General features: G+C 48.1%; 2 protein-coding genes and 1 non-coding gene across 3 annotated transcripts; 1 reads left to right on the forward strand and 2 right to left on the reverse strand.

Annotated features, from left to right (window-relative positions):
- Positions 1-6,019: 6,019 nt before the first annotated feature.
- Positions 6,020-11,179, reverse strand: LOC117843437 (uncharacterized). Its single transcript, XM_034724021.2, has 4 exons — positions 10,315-11,179; positions 9,277-9,406; positions 7,063-9,201; positions 6,020-6,561 (listed from the first exon to the last, which is right to left on the reverse strand). Exons 1-4 carry the CDS (start codon positions 11,085-11,087, stop codon positions 6,181-6,183), a joined length of 3,423 nt encoding a protein of 1,140 aa, XP_034579912.1. The 5' UTR covers positions 11,088-11,179; the 3' UTR covers positions 6,020-6,180.
- Positions 11,180-11,242: 63 nt separating this feature from the next.
- Positions 11,243-13,832, forward strand: LOC117843438 (protein WHAT'S THIS FACTOR 1 homolog, chloroplastic). Its single transcript, XM_034724022.2, has 2 exons — positions 11,243-12,670; positions 13,344-13,832. The coding sequence occupies exon 1, from the start codon at positions 11,366-11,368 to the stop codon at positions 12,596-12,598; it is 1,233 nt and encodes a 410-aa protein (XP_034579913.1). The 5' UTR covers positions 11,243-11,365; the 3' UTR covers positions 12,599-12,670; positions 13,344-13,832.
- Positions 13,833-14,690: 858 nt separating this feature from the next.
- TRNAY-GUA (transfer RNA tyrosine (anticodon GUA)) lies at positions 14,691-14,776 on the reverse strand. Its single transcript is given in 2 exon segments — positions 14,691-14,726; positions 14,740-14,776. It is a non-coding gene; the product is annotated as a tRNA-Tyr (tRNA).
- Between the last annotated feature and the right edge of the window lie 432 nt (positions 14,777-15,208).

The following is a 15,208-nucleotide window of genomic DNA, read 5'->3' on the forward strand; positions in this document are numbered from 1 at the left end:
ACTTATAGGCTATATTAATTCAATCTTTCAAACCATGTACATTAAAGCATGGAAACGAAACTGTTCACTTGGGTACTTTTAGCAGATTGCATTCCAATCAGTTTACCACACAGAGATAGTCTTAAGAACCTTTATGAATCAGAAATCAATCCATTACGAATCTGAACAATGACCAAGCAAAATTAGCAAAGTTATCAGTAGCAGATCAAACTAAATGAAAGCTAAGCCAAAATGCTGCATCGCAAGGTTGACTAAATAATGATCAGTAATACAAGGCAAGAAGGCCTCAAGATTGCCATCAGTAATTCATGAATCATGGGACATGCATATGGTGGCCAGGCGAAGTGATTCAGCGAATTATACCATGATTCAAATTCCTGGTTTGATGCGAATATTCAAGCACCTGGAAACTTTTATCTTACGCGTAAGTGGTCATTATGATTACCTAAATACATAACTAATTTCATTTTGCATTTATCATTTGGAATGTCTTGTTTGAAAATACAATCTAAATGTCTTGCAAAAAGCCACAAACCTGAAAAAGTTGTAATTGAAATACTAGGAATCAGAGAGCTGCTAGGGTGTAGCTTCTTTCATTTACCATAATAAGCTCAACTCTTGACATCATTGCAATGGCAAATGATCCATCTCATCTTAGTGACAACAGACATCAAGATATAAATTTCATCCAACATCTGAACTTTAGGTACATGAATGAAGTGCTCAGGAATCATACCATTCACAAGTGCAGATGGGTCGTCGCTGCAAGGGTCCACCATTGATGCAAGGGGATCCGAATCGTCAATGGCAGGTGCATCAATCGGAGGATAGGGTGGTACAATACCTTCAATTCCACCTCTCCCACCTCTCCAGTCACCACCGCCGGCAAGGCCATGGCCTTCGCCCATGGCACTAAGCTAAAATCGGTCGCCGCTAAGCCATTGGGGGTTGTGGCCGCGTGCGGCAGGCCCCTGGCGCATCCTTGCCCCGCCGCCGCCGCCCCTAGCCCCACCGCTCGCCCCGCCGCCGGCAAGCCCCTAGCGCATCCTTGCCCCGCCGCCGCCGCTGGAACTCGACCCGGACCACAGCCGCTGGCACTCACACTGGCCCGCCGCTCACCCTCCACCTGGACCACCGCCTAGCGCTCGCCCCGGCCCATCGCCGCCTGGCACCCCTCGCCCCGCCGGTGGAACTCGACCTGGAACACCGCTGCTGTCGCTCGCCCTTGACCAGAACCGCCGCCTGGCGCTCGCCCTGGCCTGCCGACGCCTACCACCCCTCGCCACGCCGCCGCCTGGCGCGGGAAGAAGCTGCGTGGGAACAGGCTGCGTCGCGCGCGCTAGAGATTGGGAAAGAATCGGGGACATGAAAATATACGCGGTGCGGGGTTGATTTTTGGCATCGCGAAAAGATTGGGGGAAGTTTAGGGGAACCGTTGGAGTTCCTTTTTGTTCATTTTTCCCCTAAAAAATTATTAGGGGTAATATTAGCAGTCTCTTTGAGATGCTGAGCAACTCCAAGAGTTTCTTAAAAAATTCTTCCTCAAAACTATGTATTGGATACTTTTCCGAAATTTGCTTTCCCCAAAATTATATCATCCCACAGCAGATCCCCAATAACTAGCCCTCAATATTTCAAAACAAATCACATCATCATAATTGGGCCCATCAGTTGGGCGGCCCACCTCCCCTCACACACGATCACCTCCCCTTCTTCGTGATCTCCTGCGCTGCCGCCGGGAGACTCCTGTCGCCCTTCCCAGCCGCCGCCGTCCTACCTAGAAAAATCTATCCCTGCGATCTCCAACTCCAATTGGAGATAGGCAAAATGGAATCGTAATGAGTCGACGAAGCTTTCTCATGAATCAGGAGAATGGATCAGGTGCGGTGCAGGGGAAAGGAACCGCGGGGCGATTGGGGGAGGAGAGACCCATGCAAATATGCAAGGCGTCGGTCTCTCGATTCGGGATGGCGAAAAGATGCGGCAGGTTTTGGGAAACTGTTGGAGCGCTATTTTTTTTCTTTTTCTCCCTAATTAAGGTATTAGGGGTAATTTAAGGGACCTCTTGGAGTTGCTCTAAGGGTTCCTAACGTTTCAACTTTTTCCAAAAATATAAGTGATTTGAAGATAATTAAGAAATAAAGGGAATGTTATCACACCTACATCTCTAAATCTAAATGATTTGCTTTACACTAGAACTCAGCGCTGTTGTTATCTGAATATCAATTAATCATCGGATTTCAAATATTTTTCATATGCAACTTCATTAATAACGTACTATATTACATGATTATTTTCATTGATACTGAATTCTACCACTTGGTATTATGTATTTTTTACTATGAAATTGACTTTGTTTACCATCAGTAACACTACACCAATCCTCTTGCTCTATGGGCTGCACAGGGATAGGGGGGCTCCAGCCCCATACGGCCATACTAGATCCACCTGATGTGCCCCATGGCTTCACGTTTTGCACGCCTCTTCCCTCACCACCCTCGGGCCTCTCCTTCATAGCCCTTGGAGTACCGCAAATGGTAACCCTAGCTAAATATGGAATCTAATGCACACGCTATTCCTGCTAATGCACGGGTACGAGCAAGCGTTGCGTTCAGCTTCCTTGCAAGAAGAGTCATGTCGATGTGCCAGCCAGTTCATCAAAGTAGGGTCTGACACCATATGTTACTACTTCCCAATGGTGATTTTATCCATCGTTGTGATGAGATTATTTCCGGATGTACTGTGTGAATATGTCCCCACTGTGATGAACTGGCTAGCACCGGAGCCACAACGATTATTTTGGTTGTGATTTTATCCATCGTTGTGGTCAGAAAAATAAGATCATATGGAGGGCCAAGAAGATCAAAGAAAGAAACTTTAGACGAACCGAGGGCTATTGATGTAGTATCTTGTTGACAGAGCCATAGGGGGAGCCAGAAGCTTAAATTCTTTTTCTTGTCGGGACAAATAAAATTTAATCAATTTTTGAATTTTTTTACTAAAAAAATAGAGGAGCGGGGAAGGCCCCTTGCACACCGCCACTGCCTCCACCACTTGGTGGAGATATATTGCGGAAAGGATGATCTTCAGGAGATCAACAAGGCCACCAACAAACTTCGACGATGTGCGAAAGCTGGGAGGGGGAGGCCACGTGACGTGTACAGGGCCTACTTTCAAAAAACATGGTCATGTCCATAAAGAGATCCAAAGAAATCGCTCAGCAAGAAATTGACGGTTTCATCAATGAAGTCACCATCCTATCTCGAGGCCAAGTGCCGAATCCTGGTGTACGAGTTCATCTCCAACGGCACCTTGTTCTAGCACCTATCCGCCGATGAGGATAGAAATTTGTTGCAATCTAAAGATTTAACATTTTTGCGGAGGATCCCCAATCACTATCCTAGATGGATCAACTACCCGCATTGCCACGGGTAGAACTAAAGCACTGGAGTACCTCCGCGTCGACGTCCGTGATGCATCAAGATATCAAGTATGACAACATCTTGCTGGACAGCACCCGATGTCCAAGGTGATGGATTTTAAGGCTTATAGGGGAATCCTGACTAACCCGTTCAAGGTCGTGACCAGAGTGCAGGGCACGCGTGGCTCTCTAGACCCCGAGTACTGGTTCACGCCTTCACGGAGTGCCTGACCAAGAGAAGCGACATCTATAGGTTCAGCGCGATGCTCTTCGAGCTGCTGACGAGGCGGCGACCAGATCACATAGTCTCCTTGGGCATGGGCTGCTGCCTAATTCCTTCTTGGTGCTGGGCGACGGCAGGCTGCTGCAAATAATGGACTTCCAGGTCCGTCTGGAGGGCGCGGAAGCCGTGGTGTGGTAGGGATGAATTGCCTCAGCATGACAGGTGAGGACACAATGATGTAGGCAGGGGGCACCCCCCCCCCCCCCACCACCACCACCACCACACACACACACACACACACACACAAAGGTTATGCAAAGTTCCCAAAAATAATTTTTAGCTAAATTTTGAAAAATTTAATATTATTGACCTCCCTAGCCAGATAAATTTAAGCTTCCGACTCCATCACTATAAGAACGGTGACCACCATGCTCCAACTCGAGACAGCGCTCCAGGCTACTGCCCGGGCCCGACACCCGCGCCATGACCCACCATCTCATCTCCCTCATGCATGCGGCGGCTATGAGGCGGTGGACGGCAATGCTGCTACTACCATGCAGTACAATCTTGAGGAGGAGAACTTGGCGTCCGTTACTAGCTGCCTCGCTCCGTCGCTCGGTAGCGATTCGCGGAAAGGATGATGTTCATGGGATCAACAAGGCCACCAACAACATTGATGACATGCGCAAGTTGGGAGGGAGAGGCCAAGGGACGCCATACAAGGTCCTTTGAAACAGCCTGGTCGTGACCATTAATAGATCCAAAGAAATCACTCAGCAAGAAATCGACGGTTTCACCAATGAATTTGCTATCCTATCTCAGGTGGTTAGAACGTGGTCCGCCTCTTCGGTGTTGCCTCGAGGCCCAATTGAAAAATCCTAGTGTACGAGTTCGTCTGCAATGGAGCCATGTTCTAGCACCTATCTATTAAGAGTTTTTCTTTTGTAAAAAAAAACTTACTTGAAGAAGACATGTTTGTTAGAATCTAAAGTGTTGGCCGAGGTCCCCAATCACTATCCTTGATGGATCGGCTACGCGCATTGCTGCGGGCTGGCGTAACTCCATTCCTCCGCGTCGACGTATGTGATACATCGGGATATCAAGATTGACAACATCCTGCTGGATGAGCATCAGATGGCCAAGGTGGCAGATTTCGGACCTTCCAGGGGAATCCCCACGAACCAGTGAAGCATCGTGACCAGGGTCTAGCGGATCCAAGTTGAAGCGAGTGAGGGCACATGCCCTTACGCAAAGTTTTTTAACCTAAGCTAAATATTTTTTAACCATGCATCATACGCTTCAAAAATTCCATTAATCCTTAAGGTGTGCCCCACTCTAATTTTACCCAAGGTCCACCGTGTAGGACACGCGGGGCTACGTGGACCTCGAGTACTGGTTCACCGAGCGCCTGATCGAGAGGAGCTACGTCTGCAGCTTAGAGCGTGTTTGGTTGCTGGTTGCTGCTGCACTTCGCCGCTGTATGTTTGGTGTGGCACAGCTCCGTTTGGTCTGCGCCGCACCTCAGGCTGCCAAAGAAACTGTGGGCATTGCTTGTGCCTGTGTTCGGTTGCTCTTTTCAGCCCGTAATGCAGCTTATTCTCTCTTAAAGAATACTATTGAATCAGTCATAGAAAATCACTGTGTTTTTCTACGTGATTCCACGCCAAAAATATGGCGATCGATTTTGAGCGCCGCACTTCCGGCGAGCTGCACCTCTGACGTGGTTTGCTGCGGCTACTGCTGCTACTACCAGGCAGTACATTTGTGTCGTTAGGAGCTTGCGATGGGTACAGATTGCAGTGCGTGCGTGTGCATGCAAAGAGGATCGCGTTTCGAAATGTTAAATTTGTGCGTTCATCTATTTGTTCCCTCATCATTATCAGTTTTTTTCTCACAAGATTATGCTGTTACATGTCAGATTGAGCTACAAAAGGTGGTGCAGCAGAACTGCAGAAGTATATGTATGGAGATTATTAGAGCAAGCTCAGAAGATGCTAAGAGTTCTAACGGAAGTGACTTCGAAAATAACATGAAAATGCAGATGGATATGTGCAGGAGCCCATATGGCCGTGTGTGTTCTGACTTCTGAGTCCATCCAAACAACTGAAAGATAAGTATTCAGAAAGTTGCAGGACATCTTACAAGGCTACTGGCAAATCCAAAGGGAAGGGAAAAATTGACGAAACTGAACACACAGTCGGCAGAAGTGATGACAGTGACTGGTTAGTGGTTACCAACGGACCCTGAAAGATACCATCAAGAATCACCATCCAGCAGTCGGCCAGAACGCCCAAAGAGCCAAAGCTTCACAAATACCCTCACGCGGCAAGGATTCTAACATGAAAACAGTCCTTAATTGTTTCGGATCGCCCACGTTAACAATATCCTGAGATTTCAAGGTAAGCCATTCCTCAGCACAAGGCCACAAGTTCAAGGGGCTACATACACACCCCAACAAGTGCAACTTGACTCATATTAACTAGAAACTGATTGATAGTGAACCACCAGCAGTTTGGGTTACAATATGAAATGGATCTCAGATAGACGGCCCATTGATGCCAAGATGACCAGAAAATTTTCCCTTGCATGACGGACAAATGTAGCCAAGGGAATCTGCCTGCTGCTCAGCAATGGTGCCAAAATGCTGGAATTGGCTGTTGCACCACACGCACACAGATTGAAGCACACCGACCATCTTTGAATAGGATGGTGCCCCCCAACCCAACTGGAACGGAGGAGGGCAGCTACCAAGTGGTGGTGCATATCCTAACATCAGTGTCGGCTCAGGTACAGGTACAGTGTCATGCCTGCCCATGTTCCCATACGGTGGAGCTCCAGCAGAGGCCATCCTTAGCTGCTGCTCAAAGCTAGGATACATGGGCTGCTTCGGGCCACCAAATCCAAGTTGCAAATCACACTGTTCGGAGAACAATGAAAGATTGCTATTAGATAACAGAACATAAACAAACTTGATTGCAATTGGAAGCAAACATAGAACCACTACGGAATAGTGCATGATGAGTAAAGGTATGTAGTACACCTATGACATAAAGATAATCGTATGATATAGAAGTATTTACGGTTCAACATAATATATCATGTGATCACACATTACATACGCTTCTGTGATAAGAAGCATCTTTCTCAAATACATATGTTTTAGTTATCAAGTAAAAGAGCATATTATCCCTCCATGCCATGCGTAGAGCATGGCCAACATAATTAACAGTGATTATTCTGATTAAAAATCATTCGACTAGGAACTTTTTCTTAAAAAAACAATCACTGATGCGCGAAATCCAATGGCATAATAACCAACTGGAAACCTAAGCAGACTAGATGACAGGTAAAACTGTCAAACAATTATTAAAGAGGAACAATGAGGAAGTGGAGAGTCAGCATATCCTGCAAAGTATACCTGATCTTGAAGAATCCTGCTCAGTGGAACATCTTCAACAGCACGAACCAAAGAGGTAAAGCTACCAAAATTGGTTTGCATGGACATAAAATCATCAATGTTCCCATTTGTGCCAGCCGCAGGGAGTGAGTCACAAGAAGGTCCCGCACCATTGTATTGATTGTCCAAGTCACTGTCAGATTTTTCGAGTGCCTCAAGCATGGAACCCTTGATATCAAAATCCAGTGTGCAATGTTCATTTTGATCAGTGCGACTGGTGGAGCTAACAAAAGAATTCCTCATACCGTGGATGTCAATTTCATCAGTTGCAGAACCACCAGTAAGTGTGTTTAGGTCAGATAATGAGTAGCAGCTTGCAAAATCGTTTTTCATATTGATGGCATTATTCAGCTGGGCAAGACTACTTTCTGTGATAGTACTATTGAAGATATCACTGTTATAAGTTTCAACATCAAAACCTGTTTCATTACTTGCCATGTTCTGCGAGTTCACCAATGCTTCTTTGCCATCATCTTCACCTCTGTTGCCATAGCTCTTGATTTCAGGAGTCATTGAACAAGAAGTGAAACAATCCACATTAATTTGAGCAGGAGGGATAGGGCCCATGGTCAAATTAGATTGATACACTATGTCATTTTCCTGACTGACAAAATTTTCCCCCTTACCAGCACTGTTTTGGTTGGCAAAGTTTCCATCCTTACCAGCATTTTCATCATTAGAGTTAGTGCCAAAGCATTGGGCAATAATGGATGATCGAATAGCATCATCAGGAGTACTAGATGTTTCATAGTTTCCACCAGAAACAGGAGAAGATATTGTATCCGAACATGAATTGAGGTTTACATTCCTTATTGTGACGCCACTTTTGATACCATCCTCTTTCAAAGAAGTCATTTCACACTCCATAATCTTGTCATCAAGAGGTCTCTCACTTTTGAAACTTGTGGGATTCTCCACACTACAAGTTATATTACCATCATCCACCTCCATACCAATTGAATTAAGATCCGGCTCATCCCTAGTTCCAGAAAGTGGGTTACTTTCCAGCTGGTTGTGAAAATCATTTCCTTCAGAACTGCCAAATTTTCCATGAAGCAGATCATAGGGCTGAGAGACTTGTTCTGTTTGTGTTATGTCAGTACACTCCATCAGATCATTTGTGCTTTTGCTTTCAACAGGATCATCTGCTGCTGGAGAAACCTCTTTAGGTACACCATAAGTTTCATCAGACCTGTTGGACTTTTGGGAATGATCTGTATTTGAAAGTTCTAGATCTTTTGAACAGTCATTCTCATGAAAATTAGTGGCATTGCAAGTACTCAATTTACTTTCAGCATCAACAGAAAGAGAAGCTACAGCACTGTCACATGTTTCATCATGTGTTCTATGGTCTGAATTGTCAACAGCATCCAGATGATGCCCCGAGGTGGGCCCTCCAGCAGAAGGTCCTTTTTCCAGTTCAGCTGCGCTGGTTGAACCAGAGACTGCTTCTCTAGCAGCAGGTTCTTTTTCCTGTTCAGGAAAGTTGATCATCTCCTGAGGGTCCTTACCATGCCTAGAAATGGGTTCTCCAGCAGCAGATTCTCTTTCCTGTTCCGGAAAGCCAGACATCTCCTCAGGAGGGTCCTTATTGTTCATAGAGACTGGCTCTCCAGCAGAAGGTTCTTTTTCTAGTTGAGGCAACACAGTCATCTCCTGAAACCCTAATGGCGCTGCCTTCAACGATGGTTGAACACCTAACTGGCCTGAAAAGGTCCCATCGAACAGTTTTGCTGGACTCTGACCTTGATACCTTACATCTGCAACACCATGGCTGGAATTGCCAAATCCCTCTCCAAGAGTCTTCTGCTGGGTTTCATAATTTCCATCTACATAGGTGCCTAGTTCACTGGATTTACTAACCCTGCGCCTTTTAGCTTTCCTTTGGTGAAAGGACAACTGATGTTGCATATAGGCACCCTGATCATGAAACGTCAAGTTGCATTTCCGGCACTCCTTTGGATTCACTTCCATCTGAGCTTCATCCTTCTGAAGTTTTTGTCCATGGGAATCACCAGAATGACTAAACAATGTAACCGAAGTAAGTGGCACTGCAAGTTGCCTTTGCTCAATTGAGATGGTTTGCTGATGACCTGCAGACTAATAAAAAAATACGTTTTGAGTTAAACCATGAACACTCAAGCATGCAGATGAGGTGCATAGTCAAAAACTCACATTGATATCTAAGTCATGCACTCCTGCACTGTTAATCTGTGTGGTAGTTGGCTTTGCCTCTGGATATCCAAGCAGAGACCTGAGGTAGGTAGACACTTCTTTGCAAGTCGCAAACTGATGTCCTTTGGGGCTGAAAAATGATATATGCAGTTGGTAAACAATGGTGCTAGGAATATAACATGACAAATCACAAATGTAATCTCAAACTAATTAGATGAGGAAATCAGTCAAAAAGTGCATATGCCCAGGTGCTGAGGAGATGAAGCACTACAACTCTATAAAGGCAAATGCTATAGTGGCATACTGTTCTAACAAACACTTGTGTCGCAGTTAAGATCTTCATTAGATATCTAGAAACTAACGTGAGTCAGGGTTGATGGCGCATTCCGCGGCCCAGGGACATCGTCCCAAATCGAGGATCAGGGTCGAGCAGGGTCAAAGCCCCCTCTTTCTACATGGGTAACGACTCCGCTGTAGCAGGGATGTCACTCGTTCCGAAATAGTCATTTTGATCCATGTTTTTAGAAACCTACAACCCACGTCCCTCGACTGCGGGGTCATCAACCTGGTCAACCCATATTTCTGGTGACTATGGCCTTGATGCGACGATACTTCACTAATTCCTATTTCTCAAATGTGTACGCAGAAGAGAGTTGTTCAGATATACATAGCTTGTACCTGATTGCCTGTTATTGTGTATGTTTAATATTAAGCCAGGGCATGAAACTCAGGATCACGCGAAGTGAGAAGCACATTCCACACACAAGGCCAATGTTCCTAATCTCAGTTTAATGTTTGCTTTAGGTTACTGATCCATTGACAATTTTAAAGACAGCTCACTGCTAAAGAGTAAAATAAGAAATCTTTCTACAACAGATGAACTGTGAGGTCACCATGATCCGTTGATCCTTGTGACAAGCATTTGCAAGATGCAAACATTTTGAAACACAATCTGATTCATCATATGCACTCAAAAAACCTAAACTGATGCCAAATGTAATCAAACAAGCATGACTGGGTAGAGGAATAGGAACGAACCTCACATAACGACGGCAATTAATCCATGCAACACGCTCCTTCCGCTTGAGCCCAAGTAGCAACTTCCAACCACGAGGCAGGTGGTCCGCGAACATGCCGGCGTCCACAAACTTCCTCCGACGCCGCCGGCTTCCCCATTGCCCTTCCAGGGCATTCATGAATCCCAGCAGCTCGGACTCCGACCCCAACCCTGCCGTCCGCTGCTGTAGCTCCACCCCGTACGGGTCAACCAGCTCCGCGAGCCTGGCCAGATCAACCGCCACCCCTTTTGGATTCAACACTTCCCTGTCGGGGTCCGTGGCCGCCGACGCCACCGACGCCGGCGGCGGCGGCAGCGACGTCGCGAGGGGCGCAGGTGCTGTTGTCGCGGGAGCGGTTAGGGTTTGATGTCGGGGTGGAATCGCGGGTGGGGCTGGGTACGATGGGTCATCGCGCGCGAAGAGGCGTTGGAGGTGGAACACAATGAGGCGGTTCTCGGAGTCCTCCTCCGCGGGGGCAGCGACGGCGGCGGCGGAGGGGGAGGCCGCGGCGGTGGTGGGGGTCAGGTTGTGGGAGATGTTGGTGGCGGGGCGGTGGCGGGAGAAGGTCTGTTTGCGGGAGCCGGAGCTCTCGTTGAAGACGGCGCGGTCGATCTTCGGGGGCGGGAGGAAGTCGCCGTCCCGGCGGCGGCCGCGGCGGGGGTCGACGGCGTAGGGCGACGCGGCAGCGAGCGCCACGAGATCCGACTGCGAAAACGCCCCGAGGTCCACGACGGCTGCCACCTCCGTCCCCATTGCCCGCGGCGCCGTCACCGGCGGCGGCTCTGGGCGGACGGGGGGGATTTGGGGGTTTGGCTCAGGAGGGAGGAAATGCAAGAGTACGGGATGCGACGAGGACGATGGGGACGGGAGAAGTCAGATGTGGCAAGTAGGGTGGGAAGTGGAGTGGACCCCACGATCGGACGGTTGCAGTGCCTTCAATTTTCGTGCGTCTTTTGATCAAACCCTGGACTGAAGTACTGAACCCAGCTAATCCCACGCGGCCGCCGCCCGCCGCGCCGCCGCCGCCCGCGATGGCGCGCCGCCTCTTCTGCGCCACGAGAGCGCTCCTTCTTCCGGTCCCAGCTCCCGCTCCGGCGCCGGCGCCTGCCCCAGTATCTTCTGCCGCAGTTGCGGAAGCGGCGGCCTCGCTCCTGCCACTGCTCCCCTGCAAGCGGCGAAAGAAGCTCCTGAAGAAGCTCAAGAGCCCGCGGGTCGCGCCCATTGAGCCGGAGGCGGCGCGCCGCGTGCCGGCCCTCGACGCCGTGCTCGACCGCGATACGGCCTTCCGCTTCCTCCACCGCGCGCGCTCGTTCCTGGCTTCCCTCCCGCCTCCGCACCGGATCCCCCTCTCCGAGGCCGGCAAGCTGCACCGCGAGCTCGGCTTCCCCCGCGGCCGCAAAGTGGCTCGCTCCGCTGCGCGCCACCCGCTGCTGTTCCACCTCCCCGTCGTGGACTCCGTCCCGCACCTCGCGCTCACGCCGCTCATGTGCTCGCTCCTCGAGGAAGAGCGCCGCATCCACGACGAGCTCCTCCCGTCGCGGGTGCGCGCGGTCCGGAAGCTCCTCATGCTCACCGCCCACCGCCGCGTGCCGCTCGCGAAGCTCCACCACTGCCGTGCGGTGCTCGGCCTCCCCGACGACTTCCGTGACCGTGTCCGCGACTTCCCCGACGACTTCCGCGTCGTCGTTGACCCCTCGGACGGCCGCCACGTCCTCGAGCTGGCGCGCTGGGACCCCGCGCTCGCCGTCAGCGCGCTGGAGCGCGACTTTGTCGTGGACGAGCGCCGCGTCCGGCGCACTTTCCGCTTCGCCGTCCCGCACCGCCGGTTGATGCCGCTCGACGCCGAGGACGCCGACCGCCTCGACGCGGCGACCACGTTCCCGCTGGTCTCGCCGTACACCAACGGCGCGCTGCTCAAGCCGTGGACACCCGAGGCGGAGAAGTACCGCGTCGGGGTGGTGCACGAATTCCTGAGCCTGACGGTGGAGAAGCGCGCCATGATCCACCACATCGTCGAGTTCAAGGTGGAGTTCGGGCTCACGCGGCACATGTACGAGTCGCTGCAGAAGCAGAACCGTGCGTTCTACCTCGCTGGCACGGAGATGAACTGGGCCCTGTTCCTCAGGGACGCGTACGACGAAAATGGCGTGCTCAAGGAGAAGGATCCCCTCGTGTTGTTCAATGAGAAGCTGCAACGCTATGCCTGCATGACCAAGATGGATTCCGAAGAGATCATGGCTGATGCTGCAGGCTTGACTGAATAGAATCAGCTTTCAGTTTGGTGGCTTGTGCCTTGTGCATCTCCTATTCGACCATTGAACTCAAGTACATGTCAGGTATACAGTTCTCGCTAGAATTACATTCATGTCTATAGATTTTTCAATTGTTGTTGAATGGGGAAAAAATCATTTTTATACTTCCCAGTTTCATGTCTGTATTAGTTCCCCTCCTGATGAATGCTCTCTCACTTTTTTTTTAGCCAAATACTCTCTCTAATTTGAGAATGGTCACCATTGAACAATGTAACAGTTTTTCTTGTTAATTGCATAAAGCGTTGTTTTTAGAAGTAGTGTATCCACATTTACCTAAAGTCTCCTGCATTTGATTACCAATTACTTCGTTGTATCTTGAACTAGCTACGGTATCCTACACTTTTCCTGTATTAGACATTTAGATGGGTGACATGCTTCGATTGTGGTTGTGGCAAACAAGCAGAAAATGTGCTAGGCATTTTCATGTCTGCAGAAAAATTCACTAATCCAACCCTTTTAGTCGAAGACTCCTTTTGCTCTATAGCAAGGGCAATCCATATGCTGTGGGTGCTGTACACTTTACCTGTTTTGCTAACAAAGAATTGCAGACATCAGAATATACAATTATTCTCATTAGCACTTAGCACCTATGAAATTTGTGTGGTGATCATTCATCTAACTGATTGTATATTGCCCATAATACCTGGTCATGCCATTATCATCAACATTAAAGGCTCTGACCACAATTCTATTGCAGATGTCTGTCAATGGGTATCATTCCTAGTGTCTTAACATGGACCTATGAATGTCTTAAGATCACCCATCTTGGAGAGCTGCCCCCTTAGACCATCCACATCAGGGGATCATATAGTGATCTGCGGCCAGAATATTTACACTCTACACTCATTGTGGAAACCTGGGCACTTTGCACGATTACACTGGCAAGAATACATTTCAGAGCATGCATTGCAAGCACTGGATTCAAGATTTCCGCCATATGCTGTTGAATGGGTTAGGTTCTCAGCATTATGCTGACGGCCTGGCGCAGACTTGCCTCTATTAATTGTCCTTTTAGAATGTGCTTTTAGCCCATTCAGTTAGAAAAGTTGGTGATTATCTGTATGGAGTATGGTAAAATGATGTACTCCTTCCGTTTATAAATGGTCTCCAACGTATTACTTTTACTATAACTTTATATATATGTGGTAATAAAATTTTACAGAATCCATACTGTATTATGAGAGAATTTTTCATAATGAATTCAGTGGTATTATTTCCATGTGACGAATCCAAATACGTTTACTTTAAGCCAATGGTGAAAATTAGAGAAATTTTACTGCACGTGTTCCAGGACGTGGCTCTCGTTATCATTAGACATTGACATATAAAGAGTTTCGGAGAGTCAGGCGTTTTGCTTCTCCCAAAGCAGACATCTCGGTAGACATCTCGGTACTAGCTGAGTTTTCGATGATGGATGGCGAGTTGCCTACTTGCATCAAACGTTTGGACCGGAATGATCTCTTGGATGTGTTGCCGGAGGGGTCATCTTCTGAACCTGACTGCAGGACTATAGGTCGATTAACAGAGCAACGACTTTTTTTTCTTCTTTCTTTTTTTGCAGAGAACCAGAGCAACGACTTTCACAGGCATTGTTAAATGCAAGGATGGTGCAGGTGCGGAAACCTCGCCTTCCTGTAAAGAGTAAAGACCATGATGTTCATCTAGTTAAACAACTCGTCCTATGCTTTTTCAGCGTCGAATCGCTGAATTTGTTTGGTGCGGTTCTGATGAGATGTTTGGCTAGGGTAGGATTCCAACATCTATCTGTTATTTTGTTCTACTATTTTCATCTGAGTGGATTGACCCAGCTCGATGCGTGGATCACAACCCACCCTGGGTAACATGTTTTGTACTGGAACAAGTGTTTGAATCCTACCCCAGCTGGAGGAAAAGTTCTGTAGCCATTTGTTAAGCACTTCCGCTGTTCCTGTAGCGCTTTGAATTTGAATACCGTCATTTAAAAAAAACTGAAATCCACAAGCAACGTGTTGTGTTAATACAAAATTTAAAAGTTATTATAGTGGGGAGGAAAAACAAAAAATAATCCGACCTGCCGGATTCGAACCAGCGACCTAAGGATTTATCTGCGACGACTACAGTCCTCCGCTCTACCAACTGAGCTAAGGTCGGTTTTGTGTGGTTTTGAAGGTCTTTAAATTTATTATATACATGTATTTCTCCAATTGCCAAGCCTTCACGAGTCAAATGTTTTTTAGCAAAGGAAGATGTACCGCAGCACAGTACATCCCCTTTTACAATCAGGACAAAATGAAAAGAAATATCCACCTTCATCACCTCCTTCCTCACCTCCTTCCAGATCCACCTTCCATCTCGCCAAGGGACTCCAAGCTTTGGTAAAGTCACAAGATCCAATGCCTGATACTCCACCATGTGCATCGATTCCGCTGAACAAATATCAGCCATCACCATGACAGAATGGAAGAGGAATAAGAGATCACCATCGCCAGCCAAAAGACCAGCGATCGGAAGAAGAGTCCGGCGTCGCCGAGGATCCCAGCAACCCGGACAAGCCACACACCCACGGGGATGCCTCGAACTCCC

The sequence above is a fragment of the Setaria viridis genome, chromosome 2 (genome assembly GCF_005286985.2).
Source record: "Setaria viridis chromosome 2, Setaria_viridis_v4.0, whole genome shotgun sequence".
NCBI classification, from domain to species: domain Eukaryota; kingdom Viridiplantae; phylum Streptophyta; class Magnoliopsida; order Poales; family Poaceae; genus Setaria; species Setaria viridis.

Bases quoted from the DNA above. Each gene is read 5' to 3' on its own strand.
- LOC117843437 (XM_034724021.2), bottom strand. From the start codon at position 11,087: ATGGGGACGGAGGTGGCAGCCGTCGTGGACCTCGGGGCGTTTTCGCAG. The intron at 9,202-9,276 runs GTGAGTTTTTGA...TTTTTTTATTAG, and splicing joins TGCATGACTTAGATATCAAT to TCTGCAGGTCATCAGCAAAC. The intron at 6,562-7,062 runs GTATACTTTGCA...TTCTCCGAACAG, and splicing joins GCAGGATTCTTCAAGATCAG to TGTGATTTGCAACTTGGATT.
- LOC117843438 (XM_034724022.2), top strand. From the start codon at position 11,366: ATGGCGCGCCGCCTCTTCTGCGCCACGAGAGCGCTCCTTCTTCCGGTC.